General features: G+C 41.2%; 1 protein-coding gene across 6 annotated transcripts in view; it reads left to right on the top strand.

The window, feature by feature from the left end:
• Positions 1-18,734, top strand: part of CADM1 (cell adhesion molecule 1) — a 285,108-nt gene that overhangs the window by 255,566 nt on the left and 10,808 nt on the right. For 2 of the 6 annotated variants that reach the window (XM_048827344.2, XM_048827342.2), the window contains 2 exons: positions 1,060-1,092; positions 13,200-13,253. The exons of 2 other annotated variants lie outside the window; for them this stretch is intronic. In XM_048827344.2, the coding sequence (XP_048683301.1) occupies positions 1,060-1,092; positions 13,200-13,253 (87 nt within the window). The remainder of the gene's footprint in view (positions 1-1,059; positions 1,093-13,199; positions 13,254-18,734) is intronic. 2 more of the 6 variants (XM_048827346.2, XM_048827343.2) reach the window with 1 other exon arrangement.

Genomic DNA, 18,734 nt, shown 5'->3' with positions numbered 1-18,734 from the left:
AGGTTGGTCTTTATAAACTGTCTATATGTTCAGCACGGCTCCTCTTCTCTGACGGAATGTGATTTAGATTGCAAAGCAGCAACTCCAAAAATATTTCAAAGGCCTTTAACAAAGCTTTGCAGTTTGATGTGAATCAATTTTTCTAAACCAATATATTTGAGGCTAGATGAAAACAATGCAATATATTTAACTTGTAACATGTGACACTCAGCCTCCTGAAAAATAAATGCTTTCATCAGAGCTTAGCAGAAAAGACTAAAAAAGGATCAGAGATCAGGCAATCTTTCTCAGCAGAGGAATTGGTAATCTCCACTTGCCTTCCCAGTGTTCTGTGAAGACTTGTACTTTTCAATCAAGTGAATGTCTCATTGGTTCATGATTCATTAGAACCAAGCAAAAAGGCCACCTACAAATTTAGTATGTTTGAGTGAATGTGGTCTGTGAAAACAGTGTGCTAGTCCTCATCATCTCCCTGTTGCTCCTGATCAACCCTAAAATGAGCTGGATGGTGAAATTAAACCATGCATTTTAGCACTTGTAGGTTTCTTGGCATCCAGCTGGAGGAGGGGAAACTTGAGGCTGATTGATTGACTTCTGATTGGTAATGAAGGACCTCAGGTGAACAGGCTGGAGGGGAAGATTTTAGTGAAGGCAATGTTTGAATGTATGAAACCATTTCTAGGCTTTAGGTCTGTCATAGTTTTGAGCATCTGTGTTTTGTAAGTACGTAACCAAAGAGTTGACGCTGGTGGTGTTCCCCACATTTCATGTTCCCCTTAGCTCTTGACCACCCGTAAATATCGTCCTGGCAAGACTCCAGAAAAACAAAGAATTTACTGTTTTCCTCAGGCTCACAGCTTTTGAATTCAAGGCATGTACTTTAAACAGTGCAACTCACTTCAGATGCTTTTTGCCTTTCATTTTATTATTGCTTGTCACGCAATGTTCTTTGAAAGCTTGCTCATATATTATCTGTTCCATTTTTTTCCATTTTCCCTTTTTTTGCATGCTGTTCCTCCTGTTTCTTCCCTTCCTCCAATCCTCTGTTCCCGTGTGTAGACACAACGGCGACGACAGAACCGGCAGTTCACGGTTGGTATCACATTCCTGTTTATCTACTTTCTCAGCACTGCTGAGTGGCAAGGCAAGCTTGGGGGGAAGAAGGGAGGGGAGGGAGAATGTAGTCTTCAAGGGAAATCACATTTCAAGTGAACTGATCTCATAAATATAACATAATTTTTAAGGCTTGAAAGGACGTCTAGTCTTGTCATTTCTGTTGAGTTTAACCACCAATTGTTACAGTCCTAGACTAGCAGCAATTCCCAAAACTGAATGAAATGGCACGTATGTAAGAGCAGTACAAAGGGAGCGACTGATTTTTAGTAATCCTTATTACTGGGGTAATCACATCAAAGATTAAAAAGAAATCCAGCTTTTGAAAATATGAACTCAAGTTTAATTTTTTAAGAGATGCATAAAATTTTCAGTAGTGGGTTTTGGGTTTTTTGGGTTTTTTTTGGTTTGTGGAGAACTTGAATCCCGTAAGTCTGTTAGAGACAAGTGATATTTTTGATATTCTGTAGCCGTTCCACAGAAGACCCTCTCATCTCATAGATCGGGAGTAAAGTTTTCATCATCACCCTGTGGAAGAGCTTTTAAAACAAACACCAACATTAACTCTTCTCATTGTCATAGCAGTCTAGCAAACCAATCCTTGTCTTCTGTTCAAATTAGTCTATCAGCTTGACAGCTTTTCTTGTTCCCTATTTTTAAACCATGTTCAAATATTCACTTCAGGCCAATACTCCAGCATACAAAAATCTTGACACACATTATTTATTTTTAAAACAAAATGACACCAGCCTGGCAGTTCTAATGAATTCTAATCCATATTTTGGGGGAAGTAAAGGGATTAATATTAATTCTTTTTTCACTTTGGTGATGCAACTGTTCCAAGTTTCACCCTGAAATTTGGTAAGCCAATACATCCATAATGTGGAATAATCACTTTCTCGTCTAGTGAGACCTATCTTTAGCAACAATGAAGGAAGGGGGACTGAGAAATTAAATGAATACGATGATGATAATATACAATACAAAAAGGAGGAAAACAGTCCTTGTCCTGGAGAACTTGCAATCTAATTTACGATACATTTTTTTCAGTTTGTTCAAGAAATCTTTTTAGGACGTTTTCATATTATTCATACACTGCCCACCTCCCCCTCTAAATTATGATGACAGACAGTGTCTGTTCAATGCTACACGTTTTTAGAACTTCAAATAAAACTACAGGCAAATACAGATGAAATAGTACTATGGACTTCTGAAAAAGTTGGCTAAGTAAAATTCTACGACTGTAGAAAATGCACAATGGGAGATGTGCTGAATGAATTAACACTAGCTCTTTTCCACCTCTAATCTCTGATTCAGGAATCGACTGAGATACTAAATTTCAGATTCCTAGGATAGTGCACCATCGTGCCTCTGTTAATGTTGCTCCACCACACCCCAATCCTAGTCATTAATCAGTTTTATCCAGAATTTCCTGATTTATTGACTCATTCTAGCCCTTCAGGCTTATTTCTGTGGTGTTTGTGAGTGAATGCTATTACTCTCTATTAGACATTTTAAAATTCCTTATACTTTCAGGTAGACTGTGGAATTTGAAAATATCTTGGACTAATTAGGATGACTAAGTTAGCAACAAAACGTGTAGCCATAAAGATTAGGAGTGGTATTTTCAAAACCACTCAGTGTCGGCCAAACGCTGGCTAGGAGTTTTAACATGGGCTTCCCAGGAGCAGAGTTAGGCCAACACTGAGTGCTTGTGAAAATCCTACTTCTATTTCTTTCCTACTCCACAGGCATCCTGTGATCACGGAGGATCTCTTTATATTTAGCCTCTATTTACTTGCTCCTCCCTTCCTGATCTCATTATCAAAGGCTCTGTGCTACAGAGGCCATATCCTCTGGCAAAAGAAGTCTGGACATGTGCCTTTACAAGGCTAGTACATACTACTCCTTGAATAATTGGAGGTCTCAAGAGAAATATAGGGAGGCTGCATGAGCTTTATCAAGTGCCCTGGCCGCTGCTAGGACAAGAGCAAGGCCAAGACTGGGTCTTGAATTTCAGTCCTCCTGCTAATAGCACACTCAGCACCTACTCAGATCACCAGACAGGTCCTACTGCTCATGCAGTTTAAAACAAAATATTTGCAAGACTTTTCCACCTTTATTTTACTATATCTACCAAGTCATAAGCTTGAGATTTTCCTTAGAAACCATTGACGATATTAGAAACATCTGAAATGGAGTAGGATGTTGCAGGAATACTCATGGCTTGACTTTGGAGTAAATCAAGTTCTTCCTTTTTTTATTTTCCTTTTACCCATGTGGCTTGATTCAGTACTAAACATAGCAAATTGTGTGAAACCCGCTCACCGTAACGATTTTAGGTTACTGGGTTCTCCTGATGCTTGATCAGCACTTTACAGCCAGAGAAGAGTTGATGGATTAGAGGCTTTTACCATTTTAATTCCTCTTGATACTAAAGCAAAAATAAGAAACTAAAAAACATTATGGGGATGCCATGCCTCAAACCTTAGGGATCTGTATAAGAAAAGCTTAATATGTCCAGTTTTAGGATACCTGGTTCATATAATACCCAAAATTTGTATTAACACATCTTTTTTGGTATCTATCTAAAATCATAGCCATTTGCAAGTAAACCTGTTCTCTGTGTCACTGTGGGGAGAGTTAGAAGGGTCTAACAGTCCATAAACTAGGACGAGTAAACTATACCAAGGTTGACATCTTCTTTGTCTGAAATAACACTTTCGTTGATCTCTGGGAGAACCTGGGCTACTGGGAGGGAGCGTCAGAGGTATCAAAATGAAGTCATTGAATCCATAACTGTTGTGAAGAGTTGCTATGGGTACATTTCAACAGTTGAAATGTTCATGTTGCCGAAGGAAATCCCACTGGAACACAGTTGCAGCAAAATAACAAATATTTGTTAACTATATCTACTAATAGCTTTAATTATTTAACTGTTTAGGGAAAGCCCTGAGAGGGCTCCATTATACCAAGAAGCACCTGTTTTTCAGTTTGTTAATGTACAAGTGAGAGAGTTGTCAGGTTTATCACAGACACAACTTGAATGACAAGATGTGCTAGACAAACTAGCTGTGACAGTCTTTTCAGCCTTAAAAATGTACCTGAACTCCACAATAGCTCCCTCTTAAAGGGTTATTTTCCCATGAAGACTCTTGGGTTTCTTTCCAAGCTTGTGTTGCTGGAGTGTGTATGGAGTATACCGGATGTTTGTGTGTTGGCCATTTGTTCTTACCAAGCCAAGTGAGCATGTACATGAATGATTAGAAATGCATGGGCATGATATAAAACCAAATGGATTTTCTCCAAAAAACGCTTAAAATTAATTAAAAATTTAAATCCAATAGATTGGTAGTAAAGAAAATGTGAATGTAAGAGTGGAATTTATGGCTTGTGATATATGTACAAAACTACGATCTCGGAAAGGTTTTTTTGAGTGATTACAATTTTTGGAGTGTATCCTAGAGGCCTGGAAAAGAGGAGCTGTGTGTGTGTGTGTGCGCATGTGTGAGTGCGTGTGTGCATGTAAAACAACAGCCAAAAAAACCCTGCCATTCCTGTTTTCTCATGGTACAGAATTTGCAGCAGTAATGCATGAGTGACTTAAAGCACGAACTTTATTAACTCTTCTGTTTAAAAAGGAAAGCTTGACTAAATTTTCTTGTGCATTTTTTTCCTTTCTCTGCACTGTTCATTATCAGAACTCTAACCGCATGGTCATGGCTGGCAGTAGTGCTTGTGTTTCTGCTGCACTGCGGTAAACTGGTTTTACTGAAAAAATTAAAAAATCCGCTTTCCCTTTTTATTTTTTCACTTCATAGTGCCAATGGGGCTGAAGCTCCCCCATGCATTTTGAAATCCCAATCCCCTGCACCAATAGAATTAATGTGAGGGTTGAACATGGTATAGCCATGGCAAAAATAATTAAACATCTAACCCCATAGACTTTGGAGAACAGGCCGGGTCCATTCCCCCAACTCCGCATCTGCCAACATCTAAATTTATTTGCTTTAACAGTTTAAAGTCTTTCGTTCCATGGTAGGCTTAGGAGCTTAGCCTCGTAGGTCATCTATCCTTTAAGCAACTTCTCTATATAATTGTCCAACTCATTCTTTTACCGCCTATATAAGTAAAGCATGTATCTGAGGTCATGCTTTTGTTCATAATGCACTGTGTTGCCACAGCAAAGGCAATATCTGAACTTTATAATTTTCTCAAGTTCATACCTCAAGTCAGTTTTAAACAAGCGCTAAACCAGCTTAAAAAATAAGATAAAAACCAGCGCACATTGTACTTCACTACAAATGGCACAGCCATTCTACGTGTGTACATATTTAACTGATTTAATATTTAACATATTTACATAAAAATGACATTCAGAAACTGTAATTCAATCAAGGGATCCTGCTAACAGCATACACGTTGCAAAAGCACACCCTGAAGAGGCTAATGAATGGAAGAGAAGTTTTCAATGGCATTTCAGCTATAATCTTTACCATTTTAGTTTCAGAGTAACAGCCGTGTTAGTCTGTATTCGCAAAAAGAAAAGGAGTACTTGTGGCACCTTAGAGACTAACCAATTTATTTGAGCATGAGCTTTCGTGAGCTACAGCTCACTTCATCAGATGCATCTTAGTCTCTAAGGTGCCACAAGTACTCCTTTTCTTTTTACCATTTTAGTGCAGACTGAACTCCCACGGCTAATACCAAGGAAAGAAATTGGTTGAAAAAAACCCCTCCTAAAGCTGACAAAGCAGGAAGACAGCATTTCATAATAAAATGTCTGTGACCGCAACATCTGATTAGAGGGTGGGGGAGGAAAAAATATTATCCACCTCAACATGGTAGATGTTCATGCTAAGGAGGGAAATAGGTAATTGGTAGCACATGAGGGGGTTTTGATGTTGATGGTAACATAAATGGCCAATGTGTTGTTAAGTTACTGTTTCCTTTCTAACAGTCACCCACTGTGAAAATCAGGCTTAAGATGGCATCCCAAAGTGAGTCATCTGAAAGCACTCGCCACTTTTGAAAATCTTGGCCATCTAAACAGTCCAGTAAAGAACAATCTCATGCTGGCTTCTGTATTGACATAAATGGGCAACGGTGGGCGCCTAACTGCTGTTTGTTCCATTTGAAAATTTTCCCCTTAATGTATAACCCTAATAGTAAATGTAATAATTTAAAATGTTACCTTGCACGTCCAATCCTTGGGGCAATTTAAATAAAACAACACAAAGAGCTCTACATATGTTTTAAGATGTCTGTCGACTGGTGTAAAATGATTAACATAAAATAGAACCCATAATTTGATATTTCCTGTCTTATGAGGAAAGAAAATTAATTGTTGCATTAAAAAATAGAGATTATTTATGGCATGCCACACAATGTTATTTTGTCAATATAAATCTGAATAAATAGATGGTATACTAACGTAATCACTTAAACATCTGTACCTGAAAGAAATGAAACTTGTAACTCGATGTTTTTACCTTTTTAAGTTTTATTTGGCAGTAAAATTGCATTGGAGTGAAAAGTTAACTTTCATTTATTTAAAGAAGTTGCAAAGGACTTAGCATACATTTTAATCAGAAATGAAGAGAGAGGACTTTAATAGTCAATATGAAAGTTTAATGAGAAAAATCAAGAAGTAATTTACCACATATCTAAAATGCCTCGCAACAGGTTTTAATGCTGTTTGGTGACATTTTTGAGTGTACCAGGTGCAGGTAGAAACTGAATTGCTGAATGGTTACATTTCCTTTTAAAAAAAGAATCTTTGCTTCATAAAAAATGCAACGTTGCCCTTTTTTCATTATTGAGAAAACGAACTTCCCTTTAAGTGAAAGAGAACATTGTACAGATGCAGTTTTAGTGAGATAAAAATTGAATGGCTGCTCTTCAGAGCACAGGTTTGCATGTCTAATTCTTCTGAGAGTCAACTCTAATTATATTTATACAAAGATGATCATATTACAGTAAAAACTGTGTAGCTTCCTGAAATCTAACAGTGGTGCGAAAACAAATTTCTTGCCATTAATCTAAATGGTTTTCTACGTTGTTAGATAATTCAAGCAGTAGATTCCAGATGACGTGGTGTATTTTAAACACTGTCATTGAAAATGACAGTTTCATCTCTAATGAAATGACAGTTTCATCTCTAATGAGGTGTATGTTGACTGCTGCTTTCTACTGGGGAAATTTTGCAGATCAACAATATTGTATAAACATCTTGATCTTTATTATTAAAAACAATACCTCCCTACAGTCTTCCTATACAGTCTTCCCTCTCCAGTCAAAAGAGAACTTGAAGTAAACACAAGCTCTAAACTCCATTTTTGCCATTCCTCAGTACCAACTATCCTTTTTGGAGCATATATAAAGTTCTTTGATACTCATTGGGCCACGTAAATGAGAGGGATTAACTTTCTAAGATTTGCAACTATATTGTTACGGTACTTTTTGTTGCCCATTTATAATTATTATTTGAATAACGGTAATGTGTCTTTATACAATGGATAAAGTCATTTCTGCAAAAGAACACTTTCAACCAATGAAATCTCCGGAGACTTGGGTATTATTTCTGCTCATACAGCCAAGGCCCTGTCCACTCTAGGAAAGAGCAGCAATCCGTTGTCAGCAATTTTTAGGTAATCTGGTGCTGGCCATAGTTTGCCTTGTCCATGCACGGCCAATGTGGTCAGCAGCAGTTCAGCTACAACCATACTATTTCTTAGTGTATATAAATCTGAGTGTACATTCTTTGGCATCCAGTCACTTGCAACAGCAGTTTATTACAAGTACCAGTTTACTTCATTGCACTGGGTGTTCTCCCTTAATTCAGTAGGTTTCTTTGACCTTTGGATACTTTATTTGTGCTGGCACTTTAACAAAGTAGTAAAGAAGAAGATTGTCCTGGCTGAACTAAATTTTCTATGCTTCCCGTCAACCCCTCAAAAAACCTTTTTTCAAACACACTAAAAAAGGATATGACTGTTCAAACCAAAGCTAGTTGGGTTGCAGTGGTAGCTTGCAATAGCTCTTAATATTTAAAGGTCACAGAAGGGGTTTCTCCTGCCTAACTGCTTTATCAGCTTTGAGGATACTTTTCCACAAACAGATCAAATTTTGAAATTAAAAAGAAAATTGTTTTCCGTATCAGATTTTTTTCACTGGAGATAGAACCTGCCATCTGCTTGTACAGCTGTGGTGCCGTTTTGAAATATGTTCGAGTGATTCCACGTGTCCATTCCACTGTAGGTGCGCGTCTCATGCACAGTTGTTGAAGATTTTTTCCCCTCGGCAGTACCCCTCAGGGTAGTGCAAGTGCCATTTGGTGCCTCATGCCACTGCACGCGGGGACAAAGGGCCATGTACCACCAACCCCACTTCGTCACTTCCTCCTGCTAGTGACGGTTGTTGGAGCACCATACTGTGTATCTGCAAGCCTTCCTCCTTTTGGTGTGTATCGTAGCTGTAGAACTAGTTTGTAGTCTAGTGTAGTGTTTGTGCATATTTAGAATAAATTTAGGGTCGTGTTTTTCTAGAGTAGGGTTCAGAGCCTTGTATTGGACTAATGCCTCTGTCTCATGTATCAAGTCTTGTGCCAGAGAGCAGCTCACACCCCATCTATCTTAAGTGTCTGGGAGAGGCGTAGGTGAGTGACAAGTGTCATGTTTGTAAAAGGTTCAAAGCCCAGTTGAAAAAGGATCGGGCTGCCAGACTCAAGTACCTGCTTGTGGAGTCTCTGCTTTGCCTGCCCTTAGAACTTTCCCACTCTGAATGTGTCTGAGCACGTCCAAGTCACTTAGGAGTGCTCCCCCTGTTAGGAGTCCAGAAGCAGATGCTCATTGCTGGTACCCAAGAAGAGACAATGCGAGTCTCCCAAACACTCTGTATTGGGACCTTCGAAGTCTATGGTGAAGGCACTTGAGCAGAGACAGGAACTCGGAGGTGCTCTCAAAGAGGAGCCATTCCCAGACACTGTCAGTAAGCCAGGAGGGATTGCTGACTCCAGAGGCTGGGACAGGTCCATTACAACCAATCCTCAAAGGACCAGCACACCTTTCAGTACCATAGACTCCGGAGCCCTTTCTGGTGCTGTCTACAGCCAAGGCTTTCGAGGCAGCCAGAGAGTTGCTTAACCTATCAGTGGCAGCTTCCCCTGCTGTTTGGGTATCGCGCCTGGTACCAGGATTGGAAGCACATGTTCCCAGGGTCCTAGTTCCAACCCCAGAGCACCATTCAGTACTGGTGGCTTCTGTAGTTGTGGCCCCTCTCCATAGGGCTATATCTAGTGAAAGCCAGTGATGATCTCACCGGCACCCTCATCTCTAGACTCAGAGCTGGCCTCCCCGGCCCCGATAGGGTCAGCTCCACTGTGATCTGAGGTAACGGAGTCCATCTGATCATGTGTGTCTTACCCTAAGCATGCCCAGCAACTGCAGTGGGGTGCTTGCCCATCATGGTACTGGTCACAGCTGCAGCACGCTAAGGACCAATGGCCTGCATACAGCTGGGCCCTGCCTCCATATCAATGGCCCTTTTGGAACCCTGGGGGCTTCCTTCCATGTTCCAGAGTCTCTTCGCTCCCTTCCCACCCTTACACAGAACCTAGATGCTGGGAGCATCTGCAACAAGGTCAGTCTTCCCTCCTCCAGGGTCATGCAGGTGGAGGTGCATGCTCAGGACTGTCCTGTGGAGGAATTAGAGGAGGGACCTCCTCAACAATCCTGAGCTGCCTCCTCTTCATCATCTGATGAGTGGTAGTGACTGAGCCAAACTCTCACCCTCCTGTTGATTTCAGAGCTCACTGAGACTTTGTTGAAGAGGGTGGCTGCAGCTCTGTATCTCGAACCAGAAGATGTACAGGAAAGGTCATGCACGCTTGTGGACATTTTAGCCTCTGGAGGATGCTCTAGGGTAGCTCTCCCTATTCATGAGACTATCCTGGAACCTGTCAAGGTTTTATAGTAGACCCCATCTTCCCTGTCAACCACTGCTAAAAGGATGGAGAGAAGATATGTCCCTTCATGGGGATTCAAGCACTTCTATAATCACCCTCCTCCAGCCTTCCTGGTAGTTGCTGCTGTTGCTGAAGAAGAGACACTGGGCCTCAATATCTAAAGGAAAAGAAGCGAGAAAGCTAGACCTGTTTGGCAGGAAGCTTTACAGCTTAGGGTTGCAAACCAGCAGGCTCTGCTGGGCCAGCACTATTTCAGCCTGTGAAGTACCCTAAAGTTCAGAGACAAGCTTCCTGATGAGGCAAAAGCAGGAATTCGCTGCTATGGTGGAGGAGGGCGAATTCGCTGCCAAGACAGCTTTAATTCATAGAATACGGTGGACTCTGGCTCGAGCAACGGCTTCGACCATCACCCTGCACGTTCATCTTGGCTGCAGTCATCAGGTCTTCCCCCACAGGTACAACAAACCACTCAAGGCCTCATTTGAAGGCCTCACGTTCTTTTCCAATAAGACAGAGGGGAGGCTTCATAGTCTTAAGGATTCAGGGGTGACTGTTAAGTCTCTGGGGACTTACACACTGGTGGCAATAAGAAAGCCGTTCCACTCAGAGCTTTCCCGATACCTTTATCCCTTCTTGCCTTGTACCCAGAACCTGTCCACAAAAAGTAGAAGTTACAAGAGGTGACCACCTCGTCCTCGCTCTTCTGCAGCTGCCAGTTCTGGGCAGATTGGGTCTCCCTAACAATCATTTTGACCTGTTGGTTAAGAGCAGTGTACCACTCCCCACAGTGCCATCTTTCCCCACCCCAATCACCTCTCCCATTTCCTAAGTGTTTGGACTCTCATCAACATGGATCAGTGGGTTTTATGGACAGTGGAACTGTGATACACCCTTCAATTTGTTTCTGTACCCCGTCCCTGTCACTCTTCGGGGACCACTTTGAGGAGAGCATACTACTTCAGGAGGTTGTCTCCCCTCCTCATGGAGCTCATGCAGGAAGTTCCATGCCCTTCAGAGAGAAGGGATTTTATTCCTTCCTAATCCCAAAGGCAAAGGGAGTATCAGGCCTATTTTAGCCCTAAAGCAGCGAAACAAGTTCCAAAAGACAACACAATTCTGGCTGGTTACTCTAGTGTCTATTATCCCTTCCTTAGATCGCAGGGACCAGTATACTGCTCTTGACTTAAAGGATGCTTATTTTCATGTGGCGACTCACCAGAGCCACAGAAAGCTTCTCTGATTCATGGTCAATGGATCCCACTACTGGTTCGCAGCAGCCCTTCGCGTATTCACAAAATGCATGGCTGCAGTAGCAGCACCCTGCAAAGGCCAGGAATCCGAGTATTCACCTACCTAGATGACTGGCTAGTGAGAGGCTGGTCTAGGTCTCAGGTACTCTATAGTGTAGCCACTCTTCAGTCTGTTTTCAACACGCCAGGTTTCCTAATCAAGACGGAGAAATCTATCCTGACGCCTGTTCAAATGGGATTCATTGAGGCAGTCCTGGACTTGACAAAGGCCAGGGCTTTCCTGCTGGAGCAGAAGTTCCAATCAATGCAGGTCGTTGCTCATGATCTGTCAGAATTGCCTCAAACTTCTAGGAGACACAGCGGTGTGCATTACGTGATGCAGTACGTCAGGCTATACCTCAGAGAACTATAGGGTTGGTTAGCCCTGGTGTACTCGCTGGCCCATCGTCAGTTGACCTGGTGGTTCAAGTATCTGCTCAGATCTTGTCCTCCCTGTCGCGGGGGTAGAACCTGCAGGTGTTCATGAGGGAGTTTCCTTTTGCTCCTCCATAAGTCACTCACTCTAGTCACTAGTTCTATCAACCTGAGAGCTGCTTACCTTCCAGGAGTTCAAAACTCTCTGGTATACTGCCTGAGCAGGTCATTTGCAGATCACCCGGAGTGGTTTCTGAGCCCAGATGTGTCCAGGTCCATTTTCCTGCAGCAGGGAACTCCAAGTGGACCTGCTTACAACAAGAGCAAAGAAAGTCGTTGATTTTGTTCCTGAGCAGGTCACAGCCCAGGTTCACGGACCGATGCATTCCTCTGACCCTGGTCAGGAGGCCTGTTGTGTGCCTTCCCTCCAGTTCTGCTCTTGACCAAAGTCTTGTCCAAAGTCAAGAAAGATTCTGCTCACGTTATTCTAATAGCCCCAGTGTGGCCATGTCAACGTTCACTCTTCTTCGAGTTGTGTCCCTATGGGTGCTCCACTGCAGGTGTATCTGCGTCCCTGAGTCTCTAATTGGAGATTTTAGGTAGCAGTGTCTGTTCGGCCCACACATGCGCTCTCCCTCCCTGCTTGAGTCACCTACAGTGAAATGGACATGTGCAATTGCTCAAAGGGGAAAAAACCTTGTATCTACCTCTCTGTAACTGTTCTTCAAGATGTGTTGCACATGTCCATTCCACAACCCACCCTCCTTCCCCTCTTTATCAGAGCCTTTGTAGTGGGAAGGAACTGAAGGGGGGCCGGGGGCAACGTGGCCCTTTTTACCTGCATGCAGCGGTGGAAGGCACCGGAGGGCACTCCTGTTGCCCTGATAGGTACTGCTGAGGGAAAAATCTCTTGACACTGTCTGAGGTGCACGCGCGCACACAATGGAATGGACATGCACAACACATTTCAAAGAACAACAGTTATGGAAAGGTAGGTAACCTTTTTATCCAAGATATCCATAAATTGATAAAATGCTGTTTGTGTCAACATTGGCCAAGGATTTCAATTTGTATTGTAACTAGAAATAAAATTTTACATACACTCTCGTGTAATCTAAATAGAACTGTAATAAAGTGATACATCACACCATTTGACAGTTAACAATCAAGGTTTGGGAAGGGTTTTTGCATGCTGTTATGGATGAGTGATTTTGAACATTCACCTTCATGTTTCATGTGTTTTAAACAGTGTAGACTGAGGAATCTTTCTGACAGTCTATCAGTACTAAAGTAGACGATTGGAGAACTGCATTTACAAGCTAATCTATTCAAACCATCCAAAGGTGGCAAGTGACTGACTCACTTTTTTTTCCAGTAAATCCATCCTCAATTGTTAAGTGTATTGTTGTTGTCCCTTGAGGAATATAAAGAAAAACGAGTTTGTTTTTACTTGTAAGGCTTTACTCAGTTGCCAAATTCCGCAGAGGAACTGGACTATGGGGATCTCTCAGGTAAGGGCTAGTAATTAGGTAAAACACTGTTGTGTTCAATCTGTGGATACTGCTTCCACTTTGATTTCTGCATCTTGGCCATTTTGCATTGCATAGTTGCTGTTGTGTAGCCGTTAATCAAATACAGAATCCTTGTTTTCTGCTTTTTTCCTCTCTCAATATTGGCATGCATTTACATATTAACATATTTCAGAGTGGGGGCAGGGAAATGTATGCAATAAGATGTGATTCATATTTCAGGCTGTTGAACAGCTACTATAAGTTCAGTCGCTTGAAATAATGTTTTAATCCAAATTAGAGAATGGTTCAGTTGAAATTTTGTTACATTTGTAAAACACTCCTGGATGTTGGATTGTATGAATGTCTATAAAAATGCAGTTTGCACTAAATCTACCCTGCCTGCTACTTCATGTTATGCTGGGAAATTGTCATGACATGATTATCTCAAGTGGGGAGAGAAGGGTACAATTCTTTTATCACGTGCTATAATGTAAATTAATTAGATGCTTTGAACCTTTTTTTCACAGCAGACTGAGCAACTTGCAGAAGTAGGTTTTATTGCTGATACACAAATGCAGGCATTACGGTTACAAATTAAGAAACACACCTCTCTTCAGCGGGTGATTGCGGGGGTGGATGTAGTTGAAACAAAGACATAAACTGTGGTACATAGACGTATGTTAAATCACTTGGTCTCTCAGCCAGTCAGATGAGCGCCTTCTGAACATTCTAAATACTCTCATTTAGCACCTGTTGTCACTGCTTCACTTCTAATTGTTCGTTTTACTGACCCATTTTTATTTTTGCTGTGAGGTCTTGAGTGCACATCAACTGTGAGGCACCATGTGAGACTTTTAAACAGCCACGAAAGAAATGGGGCCATGTGGGTTCCCCTTCAGGCATCAGAATGGTGCGTGGTACACAAAATCATGGAGAAGTAGACCCACTTTAAGTCCTGCTTCCATTGTGGGACTCCTGGCTATTTTTATGGGGGACTGGTTACAGGGTGCACGGGTACTTGGGAACAGCTCTGCCCAGAAGCATCTTCTTGATTTGATGCTTCTCCATTTTGTAGTAAAAAACAGTCCAATTTTATACCTTTTTTTATTCATAGAAAGTTTTCTTTTATTCCCAGTAAACTTATTGGCGTCTTTTTGTGTGTGCCACTAGAGGTGTAAATTGGCCAGGAGGTTAGACATTTTGTAACTACTATGCGTTTTATCAGAATAAGACCTCCCGTGAGCTGTACCACAGCTGTAGAGCCCGGCGGTGCTGATAACGATACGGCAGGCCTGAGCCAGTCCTGATAGCTAAGAAGTACCAGGTGCTTGTGTTGTATCAATGTATGGAGGGGAAATGATTGTTTTGATTTGATAGTTAACTAAAAACAAAAAAATTATAACTGAATAACTTAGAGAGGAATTCCCTAGTCAAATGGCTGAAATTAATCTCTTCTATCACTCCTGTCACTGCTTTTTGAGTGGAGCTGCCTCTCAAATTCCTGACCACAGCACAAACTCTCAAACTGAGTGTAGCAGACTGTTAAGGAATGGATAGTACTGACTGGCATAGGGACAAGGTAATAATTTTGTTTAATTTTGCCATTATGCTTCCAATGCAGCCAGTGACTCATTCTATCTAGAGGCATTGACAGGATAGCATATTTTCTGCTGATAGGTGTGTTTTTCTATGTGAAGCTTTAAAACGTAAGGCTAAATTTTCAAAAATCTTCACAAAATCCATTGCAAACACCTGCCCATACTAAGCAGGTGAGAAAGTGTCCTGTTTGCATGAACACATGCCCATTTGGTATGTTTTTGCAGATGTAAAACAGACCATGTGTTTTGAGAACTTGGTCTCTAGGTTATTAAAATTGTGTAGATTTTTTAAAAGCTGTTTTATCAGTTATGTGCATGTGTCGAGAGATGAACGCCACCAACTTTAGTCGTCAATATCACTTAGAATTACAAAAGTGTCTCATACCCTTCCTTAGCTATAAACCAGAAAACACTAACCCCTTAAGCAAAAGTCTGAGGGTTTGTCTACCTGCAAAAAAAACATCTGCATCTGACCAGGGTCAGCTGATTTGGGCTCCAGAGGCTCAGGCTGTGGGGCTGTAAAATTGCAGTGTAAATATTCAGGCTCAGCGTGGAGCCTGGGTTCTGGGATACTGCGAGAGGAAAGGGTCCCAGAGTTCAGGCTCCAGTCCAAAGGTCTACATTGCAATTTTATAGCCCTACAACCCCAACCCTGCAAGCCCAAGTCAGCAGGCACAGGCCTGCTGTGGGTGTTTTATTGCAATGTAGACATATCCTGAGTAGCCAGATGGGCTGTCTGTCATGCCCAGGTCAGTCAGCAAACTCAGGCTCTCCGACATATGGTAAAGGTAAGTTCCAGAGTTGAGAGCCACCTGCTGAAAATGCCAAGCCTCCAAACTTCCAGTTCTAAGGCCTATGAGTGAGTGTCCAGTTGATCTCCTGTCCTTTACATGTATGTCGAGAGCCCGGCATTTTGGTGGCTAGCCACCATTCAAGCACGTTGGGCTTCAAAAATGAATAGCACCACCTTGAATTGCATCCAGAGTTGAACAGGAAGCCCCTCCAGGCTGCAAATTATTGATGAGCTCTGGCATCATTAAATGCTAGTTCAGCAACAGGGTTTGCTCAGTATGCCATTCATTTCTGGTATTCATACCCTGCCAAACAGTTCCCCAGGGGCTCTCCCAACTGTACAATTATATAATACATCTATTTCCCTGCATCTCGGTAGGTAGTTTCCAGTGGCCTGTATGACTTTTGCTGCTTGAGGTACATCTGTCCCTATGAGTCTCAAACATTTGCTCTGTAACATAACAAGACCCTATTGGTGTGAAATAATTTGTTTTATGCTCACAGGAACTCATGTGAAATTATTCCCTCATCAACCCCTCCTTGGTACCATAATATCAGGGATATCATAGCTATAGTCTTGTCAATCACTGAGCTGTCACAAGTGCCAAGATTTTTTTTTTGCTTATGATTGTAATAATCCAGTTACATTAATTCAGTAAATTGTATTTTCCCTCCTCACAGATGCATTATGGTCGTCTTTTTTTTTTCTCAACAGTGTTGATACACATCTTGTAAAACACTGAACAATCAAGGAACAACCATGTAGCCTCTGCATCTGGTTTGATTAGCTAATCAAAACCTGATTAGCATCTTTGTTCAAGGGGGATGCTGATTAATCAATTACTATTGATTGTAAGTGTGGCTTCATTCTCTAGCAGAGAGATGTCTGAAGAAACAGCCAATAAAAATTGAGCAGCTGTCATAGTGATTAAATTTATTAAAACAAGATACATTATTTTTTATGAAGCTGTCTTGAAATGGGTCACCGCAGAGGAGCTTTATTGATTGAAGGATGAACTCCTTGAATTTCTATAGTTTAAGTTAGAGACCAAATTCAATTATAATACAAGACAAACAGGTTAACACCAGTCTTAAACAGTCCATCAATAAATTAGAGTAGGTGTAGCACACTTAATGCTAAACTGTTGTCATGAATAATAAGATCATCCATTCCTACTGCATCCGGGTAGTAATTCCAGTTCTTCCCTATTATGGATGAACATGACACATTTCTCCAAAATAATGACAGGCACAAAAAAACCCAAACCCTATTGCTGCTTCAACTAATACCGTTTTCATAGGCGGCTTGATAAAACTCACCACAAAGCATGTTTACCAACCAAAATACTTCTTTCAATAGAGAATGTAGTTTGAAAATGTTCGTGGTCACTGTTTTCTTGTTTAGCCTCCTAGTTATTAGTAGAGATGGACTGGCTTTTTTTATTACGTTATGTCTTTTAGACAGTGGGTGACGTCTTCAAAAGTGCCTAAGTAATTTAGCGGCCAAAGTCCCATTTTCAAATGTGATTTAGGTTCGGAGCCTAAATCTCATTGAAAGTCAATGGGCCATAGGCTCCTAAGTCACTTTTGAAAATGGGACTTTGTCTCCTAAGTCACTTATGCACCTTTGAAAATGGTATTTCATTAACTTTACTTTTCAAAAGTAAGATATTTATTGGGCTTATGGGTTTTTTTTAAAAAACATCTCTTGTCTTCCCTTCCCCAGCACAATCCATGTATTGCAAAACCATGAGTAGTATGGTAGCTACGAACAGACTTAAAAAATTGTCCCACATCACAGCTTAAAAATTAATTTCCCCTTAGAAATGAAAGCGCTGTTAAGGAATTTTTGTGGGAGTACAGCGGTAAATCTCAATTGCCGAAATTAACGGCCACGCTGCACATGCACGAAGAGATCTATCAATCTTCGGCTTTTACAGTACAAATGTGCACAGAAGAAACTTCAGAGCTGTCAGTTACCCCCTATTTCTCCCCCCAGAAAATGTTTTAAGACCTTGGTCTACATAGCAGAATATAAACCAGGAGAAATAGACGTAGCAGCTACAGTAAATCATTGGAGTAAAACACTCTGTTCCCTGAACCAGAGGTGGGACAAACTATATCTCCTTAAGTGCTTTATTTATACTGTGCCCCAGGTGGTAGAAACAGAGCCTTAATGAGCCACAATGGTGAAGCGCATGTAAGTGCAGTAAGAACCACTATGAAGGTGCATTGTTAAAAACGTTCCTTGAGGCTAGTCTGGTCTGGTGATGTGGTGCTGGACATCAAGTTCAGAACCTAAAGTTTCTATGCACTCTGGGAGTTGGGAGTGTTGTGAATAAACCTTCCACATCCCTTAGTCACCCTGGGAGCTACTGTGAAGAACCGTAACTCATTGTGGGGGTAGCTGTTTTGTGGAAGGGGGAGGGGTTGATATAAACCCAGTTTCTCAGTTTTAAGTACCAGGTCTAAACTCCATCTAGGACTTGAACTTGGTCATCTAGGGCTTTCAGTTCTTGTGCAGATTTTTAAAATAAAACCTTCAGTTTGTCACTGTTTTTCAGTAGTTTTACAAGTTAGTTGCTTTTTTGTTTTTTGTTTTTTTTAACTTCTAAATCAGATATGACTGGGATTTTAAATTCGGGAAAGTGATGAGTCCATTGTCATATCTTATCCAGCCTTTCTCAAGCTCGAAGGCTTGACTTCTCACCACTTGCAAAGAGAGTAAAAAGGAACTCAAAGGAGCTGGACAAATATAAAATATTGCATCTAAAAATGGCCCAGTAAATACAGAATCAAACAGAACCATTCACCAGCTAACTGGAAAAGATTTGCCACAATTTAGCCTAGAGCTCCAATCTTGCTCTAGCTGTTTTAGCCCACAGTATCTGAATACTGCCACAAAAATCCACTCCCTTCTTTTCAGTCTCCAGTATTCTGGTTGTTTTCAAACAATTACTTCTCTGGAAGTCCAAAATACTATGTCAGCTTTGGAAACCTGGGGTTAATAAGTTGTTTGTTGTTAATTTATATATTTAAAGACTAACAGGATATTCAGGTTTTAAAAGCAGCTGTTAACTGCATTTGGTAC

The sequence above is a fragment of the Caretta caretta genome, chromosome 22 (genome assembly GCF_965140235.1).
Source record: "Caretta caretta isolate rCarCar2 chromosome 22, rCarCar1.hap1, whole genome shotgun sequence".
NCBI classification, from domain to species: domain Eukaryota; kingdom Metazoa; phylum Chordata; order Testudines; family Cheloniidae; genus Caretta; species Caretta caretta.
This window is presented reverse-complemented; position numbering and strand designations above follow the sequence as displayed.